The sequence below is a fragment of the Chanodichthys erythropterus genome, chromosome 2 (assembly GCF_024489055.1).
Source record: "Chanodichthys erythropterus isolate Z2021 chromosome 2, ASM2448905v1, whole genome shotgun sequence".
In the NCBI taxonomy this organism is placed as follows: Eukaryota; Metazoa; Chordata; class Actinopteri; order Cypriniformes; family Xenocyprididae; genus Chanodichthys; species Chanodichthys erythropterus.
The window spans coordinates 41,134,050-41,152,502 of record NC_090222.1 but is presented as its reverse complement, the minus strand read 5'-3'; the positions used below and the strand labels follow the sequence as shown (position 1 = coordinate 41,152,502).

Below are 18,453 nucleotides of genomic sequence, written 5' to 3'. Positions count from 1 at the left end.
GTAGAGCTTTTATTGAACTGTGATCTCTCCGCACATATCCTGTGTGTCTTTTTATACATTTATATGTGCACAGAATAAATACTGTTACTAATAATATGATTGTGTATTGATTTTTCTTTTATAAAAATCTGTCTGTGGATGTTCTGTGGATTTTAATTACATTATTTTAACATTGCAGTTGATCTCATAGTAAAATAAATGAGTCACACACAGAAATGAGTTTAAACAGTTTCTTGTGACGCACGTCCTGATATTGCTGAGTTAGATGCGTTTCTGGGTTATTATTTTGTTGATCCTGGAACAACATTCTAGTCTTAACCCTATTCCTACCCCTAAACCTAACACTACCCATAAGTTATCCCAAAAATCCGAGGGAAATGATAGATGAATAACACTGATGTAGAAGCACCAATTCATGATTTTAAGCCTAAACTTGACATAATCTGTAAACTTGTCCCTCAAATCTGATTGGTTGATTTGAATGTTGTTCTAGGATCAACAAAAATGTTGACCCAGGAACATGTTGAACTCGGCAATATCAGGTTATGCTTTTTGGCACACACACACACACACACACTCACAGTCTCACTCACACACAATCACAATCTTACTGAAACACACACACACAATCTCACACAGGCTCAATGACACGCACTCATGAACTTGCACACACACTGACATAGAATTTTTTTTTTCCATACTATAGAAGTCAATGTAAGTCAGTGGGGTCCATCAATCGTTCGGTTACAGGCATTCTTCAAAATATATTCTTTTCTGTTCAGCAGAAGAAAGAAATTCATACAGGTTTGAACAACCTGAGGCTGAGTAAATGATGACAGAATTTTCATTTTAGGGTGAACTATCCCTTTAACGTTTCTTTGGTATGAAAAACTACATTTACCATAATCCTTTAAACCGGAAATAAGATTGAGCACGTGTGCTGTCAGTCAGAGCGTGAGCAGCAGCGTGCAAACAGGAAACTTACAAAAACTGTGTTTTAAACCTGATTAAACAGACAAAGTTAACTGGACCGATTACCTGCGTTTCAAGGTAAGAGTTGAGTGCTGCAGGCGCGTGCTGTATCGATCAGGTGTTGTGTCAGAACAGAATAAAGCACACAACAAGATTTACAGGACAATTAAATGACAGGTTTACATTAGTTTACCTTTTTATTATATTAATTATACTACATTAATATTGTGTGAAGGTTGTAAAGACAGAAGATTGTTCTGTACATGATGTAAATAATGTCCTGTCTGCTGTGCTGTGTACTCTCTCTATCTCTATCTATCTATCTATCTATCGTCTATCACTGTTTTCTGAACTGCTTTATAGATGAAATTAACTTCATTGAATTACGACTCTATTGTCTGAATTGAACATCACTGATCCTGTTTATTGCTGTCTGTACTGTATAAAGCAGACATGATGTGTGGTGTGTCAGATATATATGTGGTGTTATGTGTGTAACCGTGTTTCAGATGACTGGAGCAAAAGACCGAATGAGAGAGAAAAAGATGAAGAATCAGCCGAGGAACGTCACGTACTCCAGCTCAGGTGATCAGAGCTGATGATGACAGAAATCATGTTTATTCTTGTATCGTTTTTGTTCATTAAATAAATGCTCATCTGCAGGTACAGAGAGAGGTCAGGGGTCACAGGTATGCGGCTGGGTCAGAGGTCATCAGGCTGGGGGTCATAGTTACAGTCAAGATCTGCCCAAACACATCACAGGTGAACAAAAACCTTCATCATTATAGAATAGTTCATCCAAACCTTGAGATTTCTGATGTTTAGCAGAATATAAACATACGGTCACAAACGCAAAGGTCATGGGTTCGATTCCCAGGAAAAACAAGAAGTGATCAAGCGTGTACCTCGAGTCAGTGTATGTCTGCCAAATGCTTAAAAGAATGACATTGTTTATGTTGACGTCTCGCAGGCTCTAACTTCGCTAAAGCCCGCGCCGCTGAAGTCCACGCCATGCTAAAGGCCGTCAGGAAGCCTGCGGGCAGCTGCCACGTCTTCAACGCTCTGCCGAAGCACATGCGCAGACGATCCATGAGCCACAACACCAAGAGACTGCCGAGCCGCCTGCGCGAGAGCGCTCAGAGACTGGTACTGCTGACCTTTGACCTACTGACCCGGCAGTCATCGGTCTCACACAATCTGATGCAGAGGTCACAGGTCACTCAGTGTGTGTGTGTGTGTGTGTGTGTGTGTGTGTGCAGGCGGAGCGCAGTCAGGGCGCACCAGACAAGGAGAAGAAACCGCTGCCCAAAAGCAGGAGTCGGCGAGCGCGCCGTCGTCACGGAAACCTGCTGCTGGAGTTCAATCGCAGACAGAGGAAGAACAAATGGATGGAGACGCACATCTGGCACACCAAACGCTTCCACATGCTGAAGACCTGGAGCTACTGTCTGCCGCTCAAACCCACGGCCAAGAGCTACAGAGCCAGTTACAGAGCCATGAGCGCTCACGCCCTGCTGCAGGTGTGTGTGTGTGTGTGTGTGTCTCCACAACATCAGTGTGTGTTTACGTCACGACATCAGTGTGTGTTTACGTCACGACATCAGTGTGTGTTTACGTCACGACATCAGTGTGTGTTTACGTCACGACATCAGTGTGTGTTTACGTCACGACATCAGTGTGTGTTTACGTCACGACATCAGTGTGTGTTTACGTCACGACATCAGTGTGTGTTTACGTCACGACATCAGTGTGTGTTTACGTCACGACATCAGTGTGTGTTTACGTCACGACATCAGTGTGTGTTTACGTCACGACATCAGTGTGTGTTTACGTCACGACATCAGTGTGTGTTTACGTCACGACATCAGTGTGTGTTTACGTCACGACATCAGTGTGTGTTTACGTCACGACATCAGTGTGTGTTTCCACAACACTGTCATTTATTCAATCCTTAAAGGTGCAGTGTGTAAATTTTAGCGACATCTAGTGGTGAGGTTGTGAACTGCAACTAACAAGCTATGGTGGCCGTCTGGCCGACATGTCGTCGTCTGAGAGAGCAGAGAGTAGCTTGTGTGAAGCAATGAGGTTTCTTCTTACTTCTAACAAAGAACTGCTTCTAATAAACCAGACGACGACTACTTCTTTGTGCATATTCAAAGTAGTGACGATGCAAGCTGCCTCTAAAAACATGAAGCGCGCTCTGTAGAGTGTTTGTCCGTTTAGGGCTCCTGTAGAAACAGGCCGGCACATAATGGCGACTTGACATGTAAGGGGACCCGCGTTGTATGAGATAGAAATGGCGCATTTGAAGGTAATGAAAACATAACGGTTCATTATGTACCACTGAAAACATAGTTATGTATATTATATTGAATTTCTGTCAATAGATCCTCACAAATTTTACACATTGCACCTGTAAAGGAAAACACAGGAAAAAAACATGATTTCCTTCTCTCTCTCTCTTTCTCTCTCTCAGGATTTGTCATATTTCTGCTGCTTGGAGCTTCGAGGATCTGAGGATCAGATACTGAGAGCGCTGGCTCGACTGACCAACAAACAAACGGGTGGGTTTGTGTGTGTGTGTGTGTTTATAGGTTTATCTATGTTAGTGAGGACCAAATGTCTGAAATATTATATCAGCTGACTAGTGAGGACATTTTACTGGTACTCACTGTTTTAAAAAGGCTTATAAATTGGCCAAAACATGCTTTTATTTAAAGGGTTAGTTCACCAACAAATGAAAATAATGTCATTAATTACTCACCCTAGTACTTAATGTACTAAAACATATTTAAATCAGGTCATGTGAGTACAGTGGTTCAATATTAATATTATAAAGCCACGAGAATATTTTTGGTGCGCCAAAAAAACAAAATAACGACTTATTTAGTGATGGCTGATTTCAAAACACTGCTTCAGGAAGCTTCGGAGCATTATGAATCCGTGTGTCGAATCAGTGGTTCGGAGCGCCATAGTCACATGATTTCAGCAGTTTGACACGCGATCCGAATCATGATTCGACACAAAAGATTCATAACGCTCCTGAAGCAGTGAAGGTCTTACGGGTGTGGAACGACATGAGGGTGAGAGTTTTGCACATGTTTAAACATCATTAACCTGATTTAAAATCAATAGAAATTCATGCAGTGTCCTCACTAACATACTGAATCAAACAGTGAGTGTGTATTTGTTGTGTTGATATCGTCTCTGATCTGGTTGTGTTTCACAGGTCCCACGTTTGCAGCGGCGTCGTGTCTCTCGGGTGCGCGTCAGGGAAGCGTCCACCTGTACAGAGCGGATCAGTTTCCTCAAGGCTCTCTGGGTCCGGCTGACTTCCTGTGGCGGCCCCGGGTCTCTAACGCGTCAGACAGACAGCTGTGGATCTGGATCCATCCGGCCCTTAAACAGGTCAAACAGACTGTCACATGCATGTGTTCACAGCTCATTGTGACGTCAGTGATGTCATGTGTCGATGGCCAAAGATCCACAAACATCACGACTAGAGCTCATGCTTGACTTTTAAATGACACTTGATACTTTTTCAAGTACATACCTGTCGTTCCAAATCTACATCCGATTATTGAATGATTATTAAATGAAATAATATCCAGACTGTGGCGGGAATTTAACAATTTACGTGACGACTGATGATGGTATGAAGTGAAGCTTGCTTGCTGGTCATGTGATGCTTTGGATGTTTTCACCTCTTGTTTTCTTTTCTGTCATGATGAAAGTGGTGTGATCATGTGACAGGACGTGCTGTCGGAGCTGCAGCTGGTGTGTCAGTGTTTTGAGGCCGTGTCCGTCTCTGAGGAGCCTCGTCCCGCCGCGGAGCCGCCCGCAGGGAGGAAGAGGAAGACCGACGAAGGTGGCGCTGGGCCTCCCGCCAAAAAGCTGTTGGGTGACGGGACGCGTCCCGCCGGAGCCCCGGTGCGCTGGGAGTCCACAGACACGGCCATCGCCATCAGGTGACTTCATCTGATGATGTCACATGTTCAATTCACGTTTATTTCTGTAGCGCATGTCGTTAAGTAGAAAGTGCGTTTCTAAGACTGTGATCATTAATCATATCCTGTTTAGCGACCTCACCATGGAGATTGTGCGCTATCGTCTGATTGGTCCGCTGGCCCACACGGTGCTCACAGACGCACTTCATCCAGCCAGTGAGGTGAGAGATTTCTGATGACATCACACTCATGCTGATGATGCGTTTTGCTCGTTGACGGCTGACGATTGGCTCTCGTGTCTGCAGGAGGCGTTCGAGCCGCTGAGCAGCGGTGAGGCCGACAGGAGCGTCCATCAGCAGCAGACGGACGTCTTCCGTCTTCTGAGAGGTGAATGAAGACTGATGTCATGTGACACCGTTAGAGGAGGCAGTAAATGTCTGATGGCGTGTGTGTTTTACAGGAGTGTGTTCAACAGCAGAGCTCCCAGCAGGCTGTGTGTTGGGACTGACTGTAGATGATCCCAGACTGACTTTACCTCAGAAACGTGGTAAAACTGTACCTGACCTACAGCAGAGCACAGGTACACATGACAGGAAGTGTGTGTGTGTGTGTGTGTGTGTGTGTGTTTGACCCTGAGCTCCGGGAGCCTCTGCGCCTCCATGCAGATGAACCAGGTTCGAATCCTGGCAGGGCCTGAGATTCTCTCACACACACGCACCAGACGTGATGATGACTGTGCTGTCGTGTTTCACATGTCAGAGGAGGAGCGTGTGAGAGATCTGACTCTCAGAGGAGTCGCGGCTCACTGCAGTCAGAGTGCGCTGTGGGACGCGTTGCTTCGGGAGCGTGTGACACTCGGCCGACTGTCAGAGCAGGTAACGCAGCAACACTCACACTGACCGTATGAAATGGATCATGTGCTTCACTGCCCTTGGTCTATTTATAATGTGGTAATTCAGTTCTCTCCTTAAAGGAGACTATAATGCTCCTCTCACAAGATGTAATAAAGTCTCTGGTGTCTCCAGAATGTGTGTGTGAAGTTTCAGCTCAAAATCCCCCACAGTTCATTTATTATAGCTTGTCAAATTTGGGTGTGAGCAAAAACACGCCGTTTTTGTGTGTGTCCCTTTAAATGCAAATGAGCTGCTGCCCCGCCCCCTTTCCAGAAGAGGGCGGAGCTTTAACAGCTCAACAACAACAAAGCTGGAGAATCTCACGCAGCCAAAATGAGGAAAGTGTTCAGCCTTACATTGTTCAAACCGGAGTCGACACTGATGGAGAGACTCAGGAAGAAGTTACAACTTTTAGACGTTTCTGAATGGTTAGTGGATAAATTGATGTAGTTGCTGTGGAGTTGATTCAACTCATCCACTAGCATGTGCCGTCATGTTCATCTTTTGTGTTGAATTGACCCTCGTTTGGCGTAAAATGACGGCATGACAACAACACTCGACTACAACAACTCTTCCTCTTCTCTAAAGCAGCCCAACATGGCCCCGCCCCCTTTGTGTGTTCTCTGGGCGGGGTTTATGTAAATTTTAGGGTTTTTGGTGTCACTAACTCAGGAAGAAGCTCGTTGTAGTCCTTAAAAAGAAAATCTCTCTCTTTGCATTGAACTTTGAGCGTCGTAACTTTGCAGATGTTGTTTATGATCAAACAGCAACATTACACACTAACTAAAGTTAAAGAAGTCACATCATAATCAACTACCCGTTTAACACATGCTCTTTCAGATACATGATAAAGTTGTGTGTGTGTGTGTGTGTGTGTGTGTGTCAGGAGCTGAACCGCATGAGGAGCGAGCTGCTGGTTCCAGGTTCCCGTCTGTCAGCGGCTCCATCTGGTGTTCCGGTGCTGCTGGTTCATCAGGCGGGTCGTGTGCGCGGAGAGGAGCGTCTGCACTGGGGCTCCGGCTGGGATCTGCTGCTGCCCAAGGGCTGGGGAATGGCATTCTGGGTCCCTCTGGTACGCACTGACACCCTTCATGTTCGTTCTGTCTTCTTCTGACATTGTTCATTTTGCTCACATTTCTTATTTTTGTTAGTGGAATCATTGATCACCTCTATGTGTATTGGTATTGCATAACATGTATTTATTTATTTTTAAATTGCCCTTATTTTGGTGTTGATCTGTGGTGGAGACAGGAAGCTGACACTAGAGGGCATTGGAAAACTTTCAACAGGGACCTAAAAGAAATTGTGCACATGACACGACTGCTGTGGTTAAACCAAGTAAAATAATAAAACAAGCTGGTGGTTTCGCAGCACCAATACATAGAGGTAATCACACAATAAACGAAAAGCAAAAATGTTCAAGCAACCACTTGAGACATGGGCGTTGAAAGCAAAACAATGTGGATGGGTCGTCCCCCAGAAACATGCCATTTCCTGTATTCTGGTGCCTTTTAATAAAATAGTTTTTATAGCCTAAAACAGTTACCACATACCTGGCAAGGTTTCCCAAAAATAAACAGTAGCACAAGTCTAGTAAGTTGTTTTGAACATTCAGCAGAAAGTTATGTGTGACACAAACACTAGATGGCGCAGTGATACCGTGCTGCAGTCTCATGACTCTCAAGTGTGTGGGTCACAGTATATTACTGGCATTGAACACAGCTCAGCCAGTTATAATCAAGAACTGGAAGTGTCCCTTTTTATAACATGTAACACGTTTTATACTTTAGTCTGTTTACTGTCAGATAACTGTTAGCGTTATTATAACATCATAGTGTAACTGTAATTCAGTGCTGCAATAAACACTACATGATGCATTTAAAGCGAACAAATGATGAACATTCACAAAAATTACCAGCTTGTTTAGTGACAGATATGATACGATGTTTATTTGTTTACGGAGTGCAGCAGGTGTGAGGAGTGAAAACACGCACTGGAGTTTCATTTATTAGGGCATTTTCTATATCCTATTTATTGTTAATGAAATTCATTTTTCCAGGAGCTCATTGCTTCTACCTTCGGTTAAACTGCTAACAGTGATTGGAAATTAATTGCCTAAATTATTACATTATTTTTTAACTGCATTCTTTAAATTGTAATGTTCACATGCGTTCTCTGTAAAGCTGCTTTGAAATGATATGTATCGTGAAAAGCGCTTTACAAATAAATGTGAATTGAATTGAATTCCTCAAGTGGAGTGGATCTGACTGATGCCGCGACTGACCCAGCAGTGGGTGAGGGTTATGATATTATGATCAGAGATCTCTTAAAGGATTAGTTCACCTCAGAATTAAAATGTCCTGATAATATCTCTCTCCTCCATGTCATCCAAGATGTTCATGTCTTTCTTTCTTCAGTGGAAAAGAAATGAAGGAAAAACATTCCAGGATGTTTCTCCATATAGTGGACTTCACTGGGGTTCAACGGGTTGAAGGTCCAAATGTCAGTTTCAGTGCAGCTTCAAAGAGCTCTACATGATCCCAGACGAGGAATAAGAGTCTCATCTAGAGAAACCATCGGACATGTACTAAAAAAAAAAAATTTACTTTATACTTTTTAAGCACAAATGCTCGTCTTGCACTGCTCTGTGATGCTCCACGCATGACATAATCATGTTGGAAAGGTCAGGCAGAAGTACCGATCCAGTGTTTACAGAGTGAATGTACAAAGACTAAGTCAAACAACCTTTACAAAAAAAGGTAAAACAACGATTTCGGACGATTTTTAAGTTGGAGCAGAAAATGAGATGGAGTTTTTTTGTGTGACCTTTCCAACTTTCCAAAATTATCAGGAATTTTACTTCTGAAGTGAACGAATCCTTTAATTCAGTTGTCTCCCTTGTTGTTGTGATCAACTGTACAGCGTTACTGATGCGGCAAAGACTGTCATAAAATACTTCACCGTTACGATCACAAGCCCAAAACCAGAGCAGAATGCGGTTATGTTGAATGAGATTTTGTTTTGCAGTCATTTTCTACATTTCAGTCTTAATCTCTTCACGTTATGCCTTAAGCACACTTTTATTTTGTCTGAATTCCTAAGGAAGCTTCTGTGTAGTTTTTAATATGTGAAATGTTAAAATGTTTTGAAATGTAAAAGCAAAGTGAAGTTGGTGTGCTTTATAAGTGATCCAAACTCATCTGAACACTGTTTACTGTCGTCCTTGATCACTCCTGACCAGAACAAATCACAGCCTCCGTCTCAGATCAGGAAGCACTGGTGTTAAATTATGTGACGCCGCCTCACTTCAGTTCACACATCAGACGCTCATAATGATCTCCTGTCGTGTGTTTAATGCGTGTTCTGCAGGTGTATTGTGGCGTTCGTGTCGGCGGCCTCCACATGAGTATCAAACACTCCCAGTTCATGGGTCAGCCTCACTTCCCTCACGATTACCCAGACTGCCCTGCCGGAGTGCGCTTCCAGTCCGAGCAGGAGGCGGAGCTGCTAGAAAAGTTCAAAAGGTGGGAGAAATGTTGTTTTGTGTGTATTTTGTGCACAATGTCTCCATGATAAATCATTTTCGCTGCTTTCAGACGTCCTCCATCAAAACGCACCAACTACATCAAACACGGTTGCCTGGCGCCGTTCCGTTGCCCCTGGCAACAGCTGACGGAGGAGTGGGAGGAGCTAGTGAATCTGAGCACGGAGACGGCGAGCGGCAGCGGAGACGGAGCGTCACACTTCACTGTTCTGAGGTCAGTTGCTCGTCCACGCTGAGAAGAGAGAGCGATTCGCTTTTATCTGTAGACTGTCACTAAACTGAGCGTGTGCAGACGGAGTCATGTGACGTGTGTTGCAGGAGTCTGAAGGTGTTGCGTCAGCTGTCGGCGTGGTGTCGGCGCGTGTCGCGCAGGAACGCTAACCCTCCGCTGACCCGTGTGGCGGCCGCGGCGCTGCAGCAGGACTGGAGACGGAGTCTGGTGTGGGTGCGTGTGCGTCTGCTGAGTAAAGGCCAGCCGGCGCTGCACGCCACCGTGTGCGTCCCGACGACCTCTGACCTCCAGCTGCTGCTTAAAGACGGACGGAGCAGCGGCCCGCAGGAGCCCCGACACAAAGACCACCTGAAGAACCTGCGTGAGCACAAGACTGACCCGGAGCGTCCGGCGCGGCTCCTGCGGGGCGTGTGGCCGCAGCCTCTGCCCAGCGTCGTGTCCCACTGCAGCCGGCCGACGCTGGGCTGGGTTCAGCAGGGCGACTTCTCTCTGGCCGCCGGCCGCGGCGAGGCGCTGGCCTTCATCAGCGTGACCGGACTGCTGCACGCGCTCCTCCAGCAGCCGCAGGAACAGCGCGGCGTCGTCCTCCTGCGCAACCCCTCGTCTCTGCAGTACCGCTACGCTCAGATCTGCATCGACACATGAAGACTCGGCCTGTCACGTGACTGCTCAGCGTGCATGTTTGTGATCTGTGTGATCCGATCAATGCGTGTCAGACTTCCAAGACCATATGCTGAAACTTTTTACTTTTTTTTGTTTTTTTTCAGAGAAACTCTTTTCGTCATCGGAAGTTTGGATTGTTTTTTTTCTGCTGGGATTTGAGGAAGATTCGACTTGCTAAGACATTTAATTTTGTTTAAATACAGAGTTATTAACCAATGATGTTCAATTAAACTCCCTCTAGTTTCAGTTCATGTAAATGATGCGTCTTCCAGTACAGTAAAAATAAGTGCAAGTAAAAGTTTTACCTTCGTGAGATCTGATGATTTAACAGAGAGAGTGTGTGTGTGTGTGTGTGTGTGTGTGTGTGTCTCTCAGGTTTTTCCTTCAGACAAAGTATCAAACTCTGTTGTTTCATGTTACACTAGTTTATTAAAAAATCATAATGCTCCCAAAACACTTAGACAGTTATGCATTCAAAATGAACCCTTTTCTGAACTCAGTTAGACCTTCTCTCACACACACACACACACTCACACACACACACACACACACTCTCCCACACACACACACTGAGTGTTAGTTCCTCTGTTCCTCCTGCAGGTGGCGCTCTCTCTCTCTCTCTATGGCTCATCCTGCTGTATTTCGCTGTTGCAGGTTAATTTAGATGCCAGTTTTCCATATTTACTGTCGTCAGACTGCGGCTGCACTTTATCCGTACAACTTTTGCCTGAAACGCACAAACAGTCACTTATAACCGAATCCCTGACGGCTCGATCTCTGGAGCGTAATCAGGCGTTACTGAGAGATACCTGGAATCTGGCCCATGGAAATGAACACACGGTCCATCTTGATTCTGGGACGAGCTCTTGCAATCAGGAACACTCCAGTAAATGCCAGCAGACACCTGAACCACGCACACATCTTAAAGGATTAGTTCACTTTCAAATGAAAATTAGCCCAAGCTTTACTGATCCTCAAGCCATCCTAGGTGTACATGACTCTCTTCTTTCTGATGAACATAATCAGAGAAATATTAATAAATATCATGATGCACCTAAGCTTTATAATGGGATCAATGAGTGTGAAGCTGAAGAAAGAGTCTCCATCCATCATAATAAAGACCTTCTGAAGTGAAGCGATGAGTTTGTGTAAGAAAATATCCATATTTAACAAGTTATGAAGTAAAATATCTAACTTCCGCCAGACTGCCTTCCGTATTCAACTTACGAAAAACAACTGGCGTCACGTCAGTTATACTTTCACTGCCATTATAAAGTTTATGTGCGTCAGGATATTTATTAATATTTCTGTGATTGTGTTCATCAGAAAGAAGAGAGTCATATACACCTAAGATGGCTTGAGAGTGAGTAAAGCTTGGGCTAATTTTAATTTTAAAGTCAATTTAATCCTTTAAACCTCAAATATACCAGATATTGTTATAAATAATAATCTTCAAGAAACACTCACCCGACCACAAACATGATGATGTGTATTATAGATAAACCATAAAATTCTTCATAAAATAAAATGCCTAGGAATCCAAAAAAAATTTGTTAAGCATTTTTGTGTTTCCAGGGAGGAACAAAACTGGTTTAAACACGACTGACCAGCAACGATGGCGCTGGCGGTGAAGAAAACGTAGTTGATGGGCACAATCTCAGTGGCGTCGAACAGCTTCATGGCCTGATTCAGAAACCTGAAAGAGACGAACAAGATTCTTCAGATTTAATACAGAGAAGAGTACGTGTGTAAATGAAGGGTCGGACCCACTTGATCTGGAAGGCGCAGGACGTGACCATGATGATGAACATGATGTAGAAGATGGGATAGGTCAGCTGCAGGTGACTTCCACGGATCGTCTCCGTGATCATTCCTGAAACGGCCTTCACTGAGATCACCGTCACTGACGCTGAAACAAACAACATCAGGATAACTATGAAACTAGACACAAATACAAAGTACTTCTATTCTGAATCTGGTAAATGATCATATTTTTAAACCAACTTCTGTTGGATCTCAGGCCTCTTTTATTTCCAACTAAAATCTCACAAAACAGATTTACATTTTCTCCATCAGCTGATGGCTGTGAGTGAAGACTTGATTGAATAACCAGTGCTGTTTCTCATCATCTTCAGCGAGAGCAGAATCTGTTCTTACCGAGTAACGCCACCAAGATCATCATGATTACGATGTGTTTCACGTTCCTGCACTTATAGAAATACATCAGGACAGCGAAGAGAATCGCTTCAAACAACTGCAGAGAGACAGACAGATGAAAGATTCGCTCGTCATTCATATGAAAGCGGTTTGTGTTTTTGTCACTTTTCTAATGGCTTCTTGTATAACGTCATTGGTCGAATGTGTGCTGTATCTCGACATGCTTACAAAGTAAATAAGGAACTGCCAGCTGACCAGCGAACGCTCCACCATATTGGCCGTCACATGAGGGGACGAATGAGGGGCGAAGGTCACCAGACAGTAGGTGCCAATCAGAGCTAAAGCACCTCCTGTGAAAGAAAACACCTTTATTACAAGAGCTTCAACCTGAGCTTAATGTGTTCATCTTACATTATTGCTGGAATTGACAATGCTGCAAACTCTAATGTCATCATGAGGTGTGAAACGGAATCTGATCTCACCGAGGATATCTGAAGCTCGTAACGTTTCCTTGAGGAACACCACAGAAATAACAGCACTCGCTGAAAGAGAGAAACAGAACCAACTTTACACACTTTTAAACACCATTCAAAGAGTAAAATACCTGACAGACTGTGTCGTGATTTACCGATGACGGACACACAGCCGAGAGGAGCGATGAGCGATGCCGGAGCGAATCCATATGCAGCAAAGTTTCCCAGCTCTCCCAAACCCATGAGCAGGATCCCACACCACCACAGACGGCTGGTGTAGTACGGCTTCGTCCCTCGCTGAGACTGACGCATGTGCGTGTATTTCTGCAACACCAGCAAAGAAACACTAAACCACCAGAACACTGAGAAGAGTGTTTGTTTGTGAGTGTGTGTCCATGAGACTGAGATTCACCTGGATATTTAAGGAGATGCTGATGAGAAAGTTTCCACATATTGCAATGCAAATCCCCACGATATAAACCTACGAACACAAACATACAATTTGAACACGCATCGAAACAAATGACCATAATATTCTTCTAAATCATTTAGAATGGATGATGGGCATCCAGGGGACGACCTTTCCTCCTATCTAAAAGAAAGACTCTGTTAATTTAGGCGAGTTCTTCTACATCAGCTCAGATGCAGTGTGGTGTCCCTCAAGGGTCAGTTTTAGGACCCTTGTTATTTTCATTGTACATGCTTCCCTGGAGCTTTACTTTTCAGAAATACAGCATATCTTACCACTGTTATGCAGACGATTCCCAATTTTATTTCCCAGTTGGTATAGACAAGAATTGGTCTTCAGAGAATGCCTTAAATTGCTTCAGAGATATTAAACATTGGCTGGCAAATAATGAGAGCAAAACCGAAGTCTTGAGTTTAGGTTCCTCTTTGTCTTGCTTACCCGACCCAGTTGCCCAGTTAGATCTGTTGTTGTTGAACGTACGAGTGATTTTTGACTAATCTTTATTTTTCAATAAGCAGATCAGTGCTGTTGTCAAGAGAAGTTTTTACCACCTGAGATCGACTGCTAAAATAAAGCATTTTCTTTACCGTACTGACTGGGAAATTGTGATCCACTCACTTGTTTCATCAAGATTAGACTACTGAAACTCATTGTATATTGGTCTGCCCCAAACAGTCAGTCAGGCTGTTAACAGGGTTAAGAAAGATGGATCACATTTCCCTACACCGGCTCCTGTGAAGTTCAGGGTTGATTTTAAAATTCTCAGGTCTTCTGTCCACTGCTTTTAAAGGTTCCTCGTTGCCGTTATAATCAAAGGGTAACCACGCTTTTCTGTGATAGGTCCTAAACTATGGAATATTCTTCCTTTCCTTTTTGAGGTCATCTTCGTCGCTAGCCGTTTTTAAATCTTCTTTAAAAACATTTCTTTTTTTCTGTGGCTTTCGGATAGATTGCTGAATAGTTTTTGAAGCTGATAAAATATATGATGTTGTATTTAAATATTTTGATTGTTTTATAATAGTTTAATAGTTAATTATTATTATTATTTTGTCATTTTACTTTTCTTTTTTTTTTTTAATCTTGCTTGAGCTGTAAAGCACTTTGGGTCAACTTCTGTTGTTTTTAAATGTGCTATAGAAATAAAAGTTGACTTAACTTCCACACTGCAGACAAACTGTAGCAGAGAGACACTGAATTCACAGCTGTAGTGCTGGAGTTTGTTTAATCTCAGATTAGAGGCTTTACTTTGAGTTTAATCTCAGATTAGAGGCTTTACTTTGAGTTTAATGTCAGATTAGATGCTGTAGTTTGAGTTTGATGTCAGATTAGAGGCTTTAGTTAGAGTTTAATCTCAGGCTGTTTTAACTGTAGTTTGAGTATAATTTCAGGTTAGATGCTGTAGTTTGAGTTTAATGTCAGATCAGATGCTCTAGTTTGAGTTTAATATCAGATTAGAGGCTGTAGTTTGAGTTTAATATCAGATTAGAGGCTGTTTAGCTGTAGTTTGAGTTCAATCTCAGATTAGAGGCTTTACTTTGAGTTTAATGTCAGATTAGATGCTGTAGTTTGAGTTTGATGTCAGATTAGAGGCTTTAGTTAGAGTTTAATCTCAGGCTGTTTTAACTGTAGTTTGAGTATAATTTCAGGTTAGATGCTGTAGTTTGAGTTTAATGTCAGATCAGATGCTCTAGTTTGAGTTTAATATCAGATTAGAGGCTGTAGTTTGAGTTTAATATCAGATTAGAGGCTGTTTAGCTGTAGTTTGAGTTCAATCTCAGATTAGAGGCTTTACTTTGAGTTTAATGTCAGATTAGATGCTGTAGTTTGAGTTTGATGTCAGATTAGAGGCTTTAGTTAGAGTTTAATCTCAGGCTGTTTTAACTGTAGTTTGAGTATAATTTCAGGTTAGATGCTGTAGTTTGAGTTTAATGTCAGATCAGATGCTCTAGTTTGAGTTTAATATCAGATTAGAGGCTGTAGTTTGAGTTTAATATCAGATTAGAGGCTGTTTAGCTGTAGTTTGAGTTCAATCTCAGATTAGAGGCTTTACTTTGAGTTTAATGTCAGATTAGATGCTGTAGTTTGAGTTTGATGTCAGATTAGAGGCTTTAGTTAGAGTTTAATCTCAGGCTGTTTTAACTGTAGTTTGAGTATAATTTCAGGTTAGATGCTGTAGTTTGAGTTTAATGTCAGATCAGATGCTCTAGTTTGAGTTTAATATCAGATTAGAGGCTGTAGTTTGAGTTTAATATCAGATTAGAGGCTGTTTAGCTGTAGTTTGAGTTCAATCTCAGATTAGAGGCTTTACTTTGAGTTTAATGTCAGATTAGATGCTGTAGTTTGACTTTGATGTCAGATTAGAGGCTTTAGTTAGAGTTTAATCTCAGGCTGTTTTAACTGTAGTTTGAGTATAATTTCAGGTTAGATGCTGTAGTTTGAGTTTAATATCAGATCAGATGCTGTAGTTTGAGTTTAATATCAGATTAGAGGCTGTAGTTTGAGTTTAATATCAGATTAGAGGCTGTTTAGCTGTAGTTTGAGTTCAATCTCAGATTAGAGGCTTTACTTTGAGTTTAATGTCAGATTAGATGCTGTAGTTTGAGTTTAATGTCAGATTAGATGCTGTAGTTTGAGTTTAATATCAGATTAGAGGCTGTTTAGCTGTAGTTTGAGTTCAATCTCAGATTAGAGGCTTTACTTTGAGTTTAATGTCAGATTAGATGCTGTAGTTTGAGTTTAATGTCAGATTAGAGGCTTTAGTTAGAGTTTAATCTCAGGCTGTTTTAACTGTAGTTTGAGTGTAATTTCAGGTTAGATGCTGTAGTTTGAGTTTAATGTCAGATTAGATGCTGTAGTTTGAGTTTGATGTCAAATTAGAGGCTTTAGTTAGAGTTTAATCTCAGGCTGTTTTAACTGTAGTTTGAGTATAATTTCAGGTTAGATGCTGTAGTTTGAGTTTAATGTCAGATCAGATGCTGTAGTTTGAGTTTAATATCAGATTAGAGGCTGTAGTTTGAGTTCAATCTCAGATTAGAGGCTGTTTATCTGTAGTTTGAGTTCAATCTCAGATTAGAGGCTTTACTTTGAGTTTAATGTCAGATTAGATGCTGTAGTTTGAGTTTAATGTCAGATTAGAGGCTTTAGTTAGAGTTTAATCTCAGGCTGTTTTAACTGTAGTTTGAGTGTAATTTCAGGTTAGATGCTGTAGTTTGAGTTTAATGTCAGATCAGATGCTGTAGTTTGAGTTTAATATCAGATTAGAGGCTGTTTAGCTGTAGTTTGAGTTCAATCTCAGATTAGAGGCTTTACTTTGAGTTTAATGTTAGATTAGATGCTGTAGTTGGAGTTTAATGTCAGATTAGAGGCTTTAGTTAGAGTTTAATCTCAGGCTGTTTTAACTGTAGTCTGAGTGTAATTTCAGGTTAGATGCTGTAGTTTGAGTTTAATGTCAGATCAGATGCTGTAGTTTGAGTTTAATATCAGATTAGAGGCTGTTTTAACTGTAGTTTGAGTGTAATTTCAGGTTAGATGCTGTAGTTTGAGTTTAATGTCAGATCAGATGCTGTAGTTTGAGTTTAATATCAGATTAGAGGCTGTTTAGCTGTAGTTTGAGTTCAATCTCAGATTAGAGGCTTTACTTTGAGTTTAATGTCCGATTAGATGCTGTAGTTTGAGTTTGATGTCAGATTAGATTCTGTAGTTTGAGTTTAATGTCAGATTAGAGGCTTAAGTTAGAGTTTAATCTCAGGCTGTTTTAACTGTAGTTTGAGTGTAATTTCAGGTTAGATGCTGTAGCCTACACTGTTAATTTTGTACCTCCATCCTGGATCTTCACTTGTAGTTCCCACAAGGCATGTAAAGAGAGTGGATAACCACATTCACAAACACACTGTACAAGTGAAAAGAACAACAGAAACAACTTCAACACAACTGTGCGCATGTTCATCTCTCCGACGCAGCTGTTCAGAGCTCTGTGATCAGAGGAGCGTATATACAGAACTACATGTATCATATCTCATACATGACGCATAACCATGAATCTGTCTGAGACAAAAAAACAACAACAACAAAGTGAAATCCCTTACAGAGAATCAAAACTGCTGAAAAGCCATGTAACAAATACTTTTGACTTCCATAGAGAAAACATGCAGAAAAACAAATCATCAGAAGAAATTTAATATAGCCTATATGTAGCTGAGTAAACAACCTGACATCAAAAATTAACAGTATTTGACAATAAGCAACCGCTCAACAGGCCATATAACTAACAAGACTAACATGGCTCAGTCCACACTTATTATTAAAAATAACAGCAGTTATGAGTAGAAATACATACGGCTTCTCCGGTACAGGAACAAGAGGCAGTGTTGGGACTTTCTGTGTTTGTGTGTGTGTGTGTGTGTGTGTGTGTGTGTGTGTGTGTGTGTGTGTGTGTTCATGCTTACAGGACTCTTTGTGCAGGGCAGGACAATAGTGTTCTGTGAGTGAGTGTGAGTTGCAGGCGGTCAGTGCTGTGCTGGACGGACAGTAGATCTATTATCTTACATTACAGCACATTCTTGCATGCTAACACACTGAGAATGTGTGTTTAAATGTGGGATTGTAAAGTTTAGAGTAACAGAAGTGGCATTTGAAACAAAAAATGGCCAACATTACAAATAAAAATGTCTCATTATCATCTTAAAGATAAAGATAAGTTTGTTTAAAGATAGAAAAAAGTAAAAGCATATTTTTTCCCTCCCGAAGTATCAATATTTACAGAAAAAGCTGGTCTTCTCAACATTCTGCTGATGTTTACATTTATTAATTTTCCATGTACTTTGATCCAGACGTGTTTTTGGTAATATTACTACACAAAAAAGCCCTGAGATGCTCCACCCTGACTAAGATCATGACATAAACACAGAGAATGAGATGCTCGTTTGATAAATACATGATCCACTTGTTGTCTGTCAGTAGACACGCCCATCATGACACTGGAGGACATCCAGCAGAGCTGAGCGAAAGTCATCAGCGTTTTCACATTTTGAACTGTTTTTGTTTCATGCACACATTCGTCATCTGCGGGATTCTGTGTCGTCACTGTCGTGCACGCGCCTGCAG

General features: G+C 41.9%; 2 protein-coding genes across 3 annotated transcripts; one reads left to right on the top strand and one right to left on the bottom strand.

Annotated features, from left to right (window-relative positions):
- Positions 1–925: 925 nt before the first annotated feature.
- Positions 926–10,538, top strand: pop1 (POP1 homolog, ribonuclease P/MRP subunit). Its single transcript, XM_067361834.1, is given in 15 exon segments — positions 926–1,050; positions 1,482–1,557; positions 1,636–1,734; positions 1,943–2,118; positions 2,232–2,492; positions 3,449–3,536; positions 4,202–4,380; positions 4,726–4,940; positions 5,053–5,306; positions 5,380–5,499; positions 5,679–5,794; positions 6,699–6,884; positions 9,182–9,336; positions 9,409–9,570; positions 9,675–10,538. Coding segments are annotated over 14 exon segments (2,646 nt in total). The 5' UTR covers positions 926–1,050; the 3' UTR covers positions 10,234–10,538.
- A 142-nt stretch (positions 10,539–10,680) lies between these two features.
- LOC137028919 (NIPA-like protein 2) lies at positions 10,681–17,730 on the bottom strand. Of its 2 annotated transcripts, XM_067398322.1 has the most exons (12): positions 17,687–17,730; positions 17,167–17,239; positions 13,294–13,362; positions 13,037–13,205; positions 12,891–12,950; positions 12,637–12,758; positions 12,409–12,505; positions 12,022–12,160; positions 11,859–11,947; positions 11,719–11,782; positions 11,061–11,155; positions 10,681–10,978 (listed from the first exon to the last, which is right to left on the bottom strand). In XM_067398322.1, the coding sequence occupies exons 2-12, from the start codon at positions 17,170–17,172 to the stop codon at positions 10,872–10,874; spliced, it is 1,017 nt and encodes a 338-aa protein (XP_067254423.1). In that variant the 5' UTR covers positions 17,173–17,239; positions 17,687–17,730; the 3' UTR covers positions 10,681–10,871. The 2 variants fall into 2 exon arrangements, with proteins under 2 accessions (XP_067254423.1, XP_067254433.1); XM_067398332.1 differs by lacking the exon at positions 17,687–17,730 and having other exon boundaries at positions 17,167–17,593.
- Positions 17,731–18,453: the final 723 nt, after the last annotated feature.

Coding starts and splice junctions, on each gene's coding strand:
- LOC137028919 (XM_067398322.1), bottom strand. Junction 11,783..11,858: donor CGCCAGCGCCATCGTTGCTG/GTCAGTCGTGTT, acceptor TTGGATTCCTAG/GCATTTTATTTTATGAAGAA. Junction 10,979..11,060: donor TTCCATGGGCCAGATTCCAG/GTATCTCTCAGT, acceptor TGTGCGTTTCAG/GCAAAAGTTGTACGGATAAA.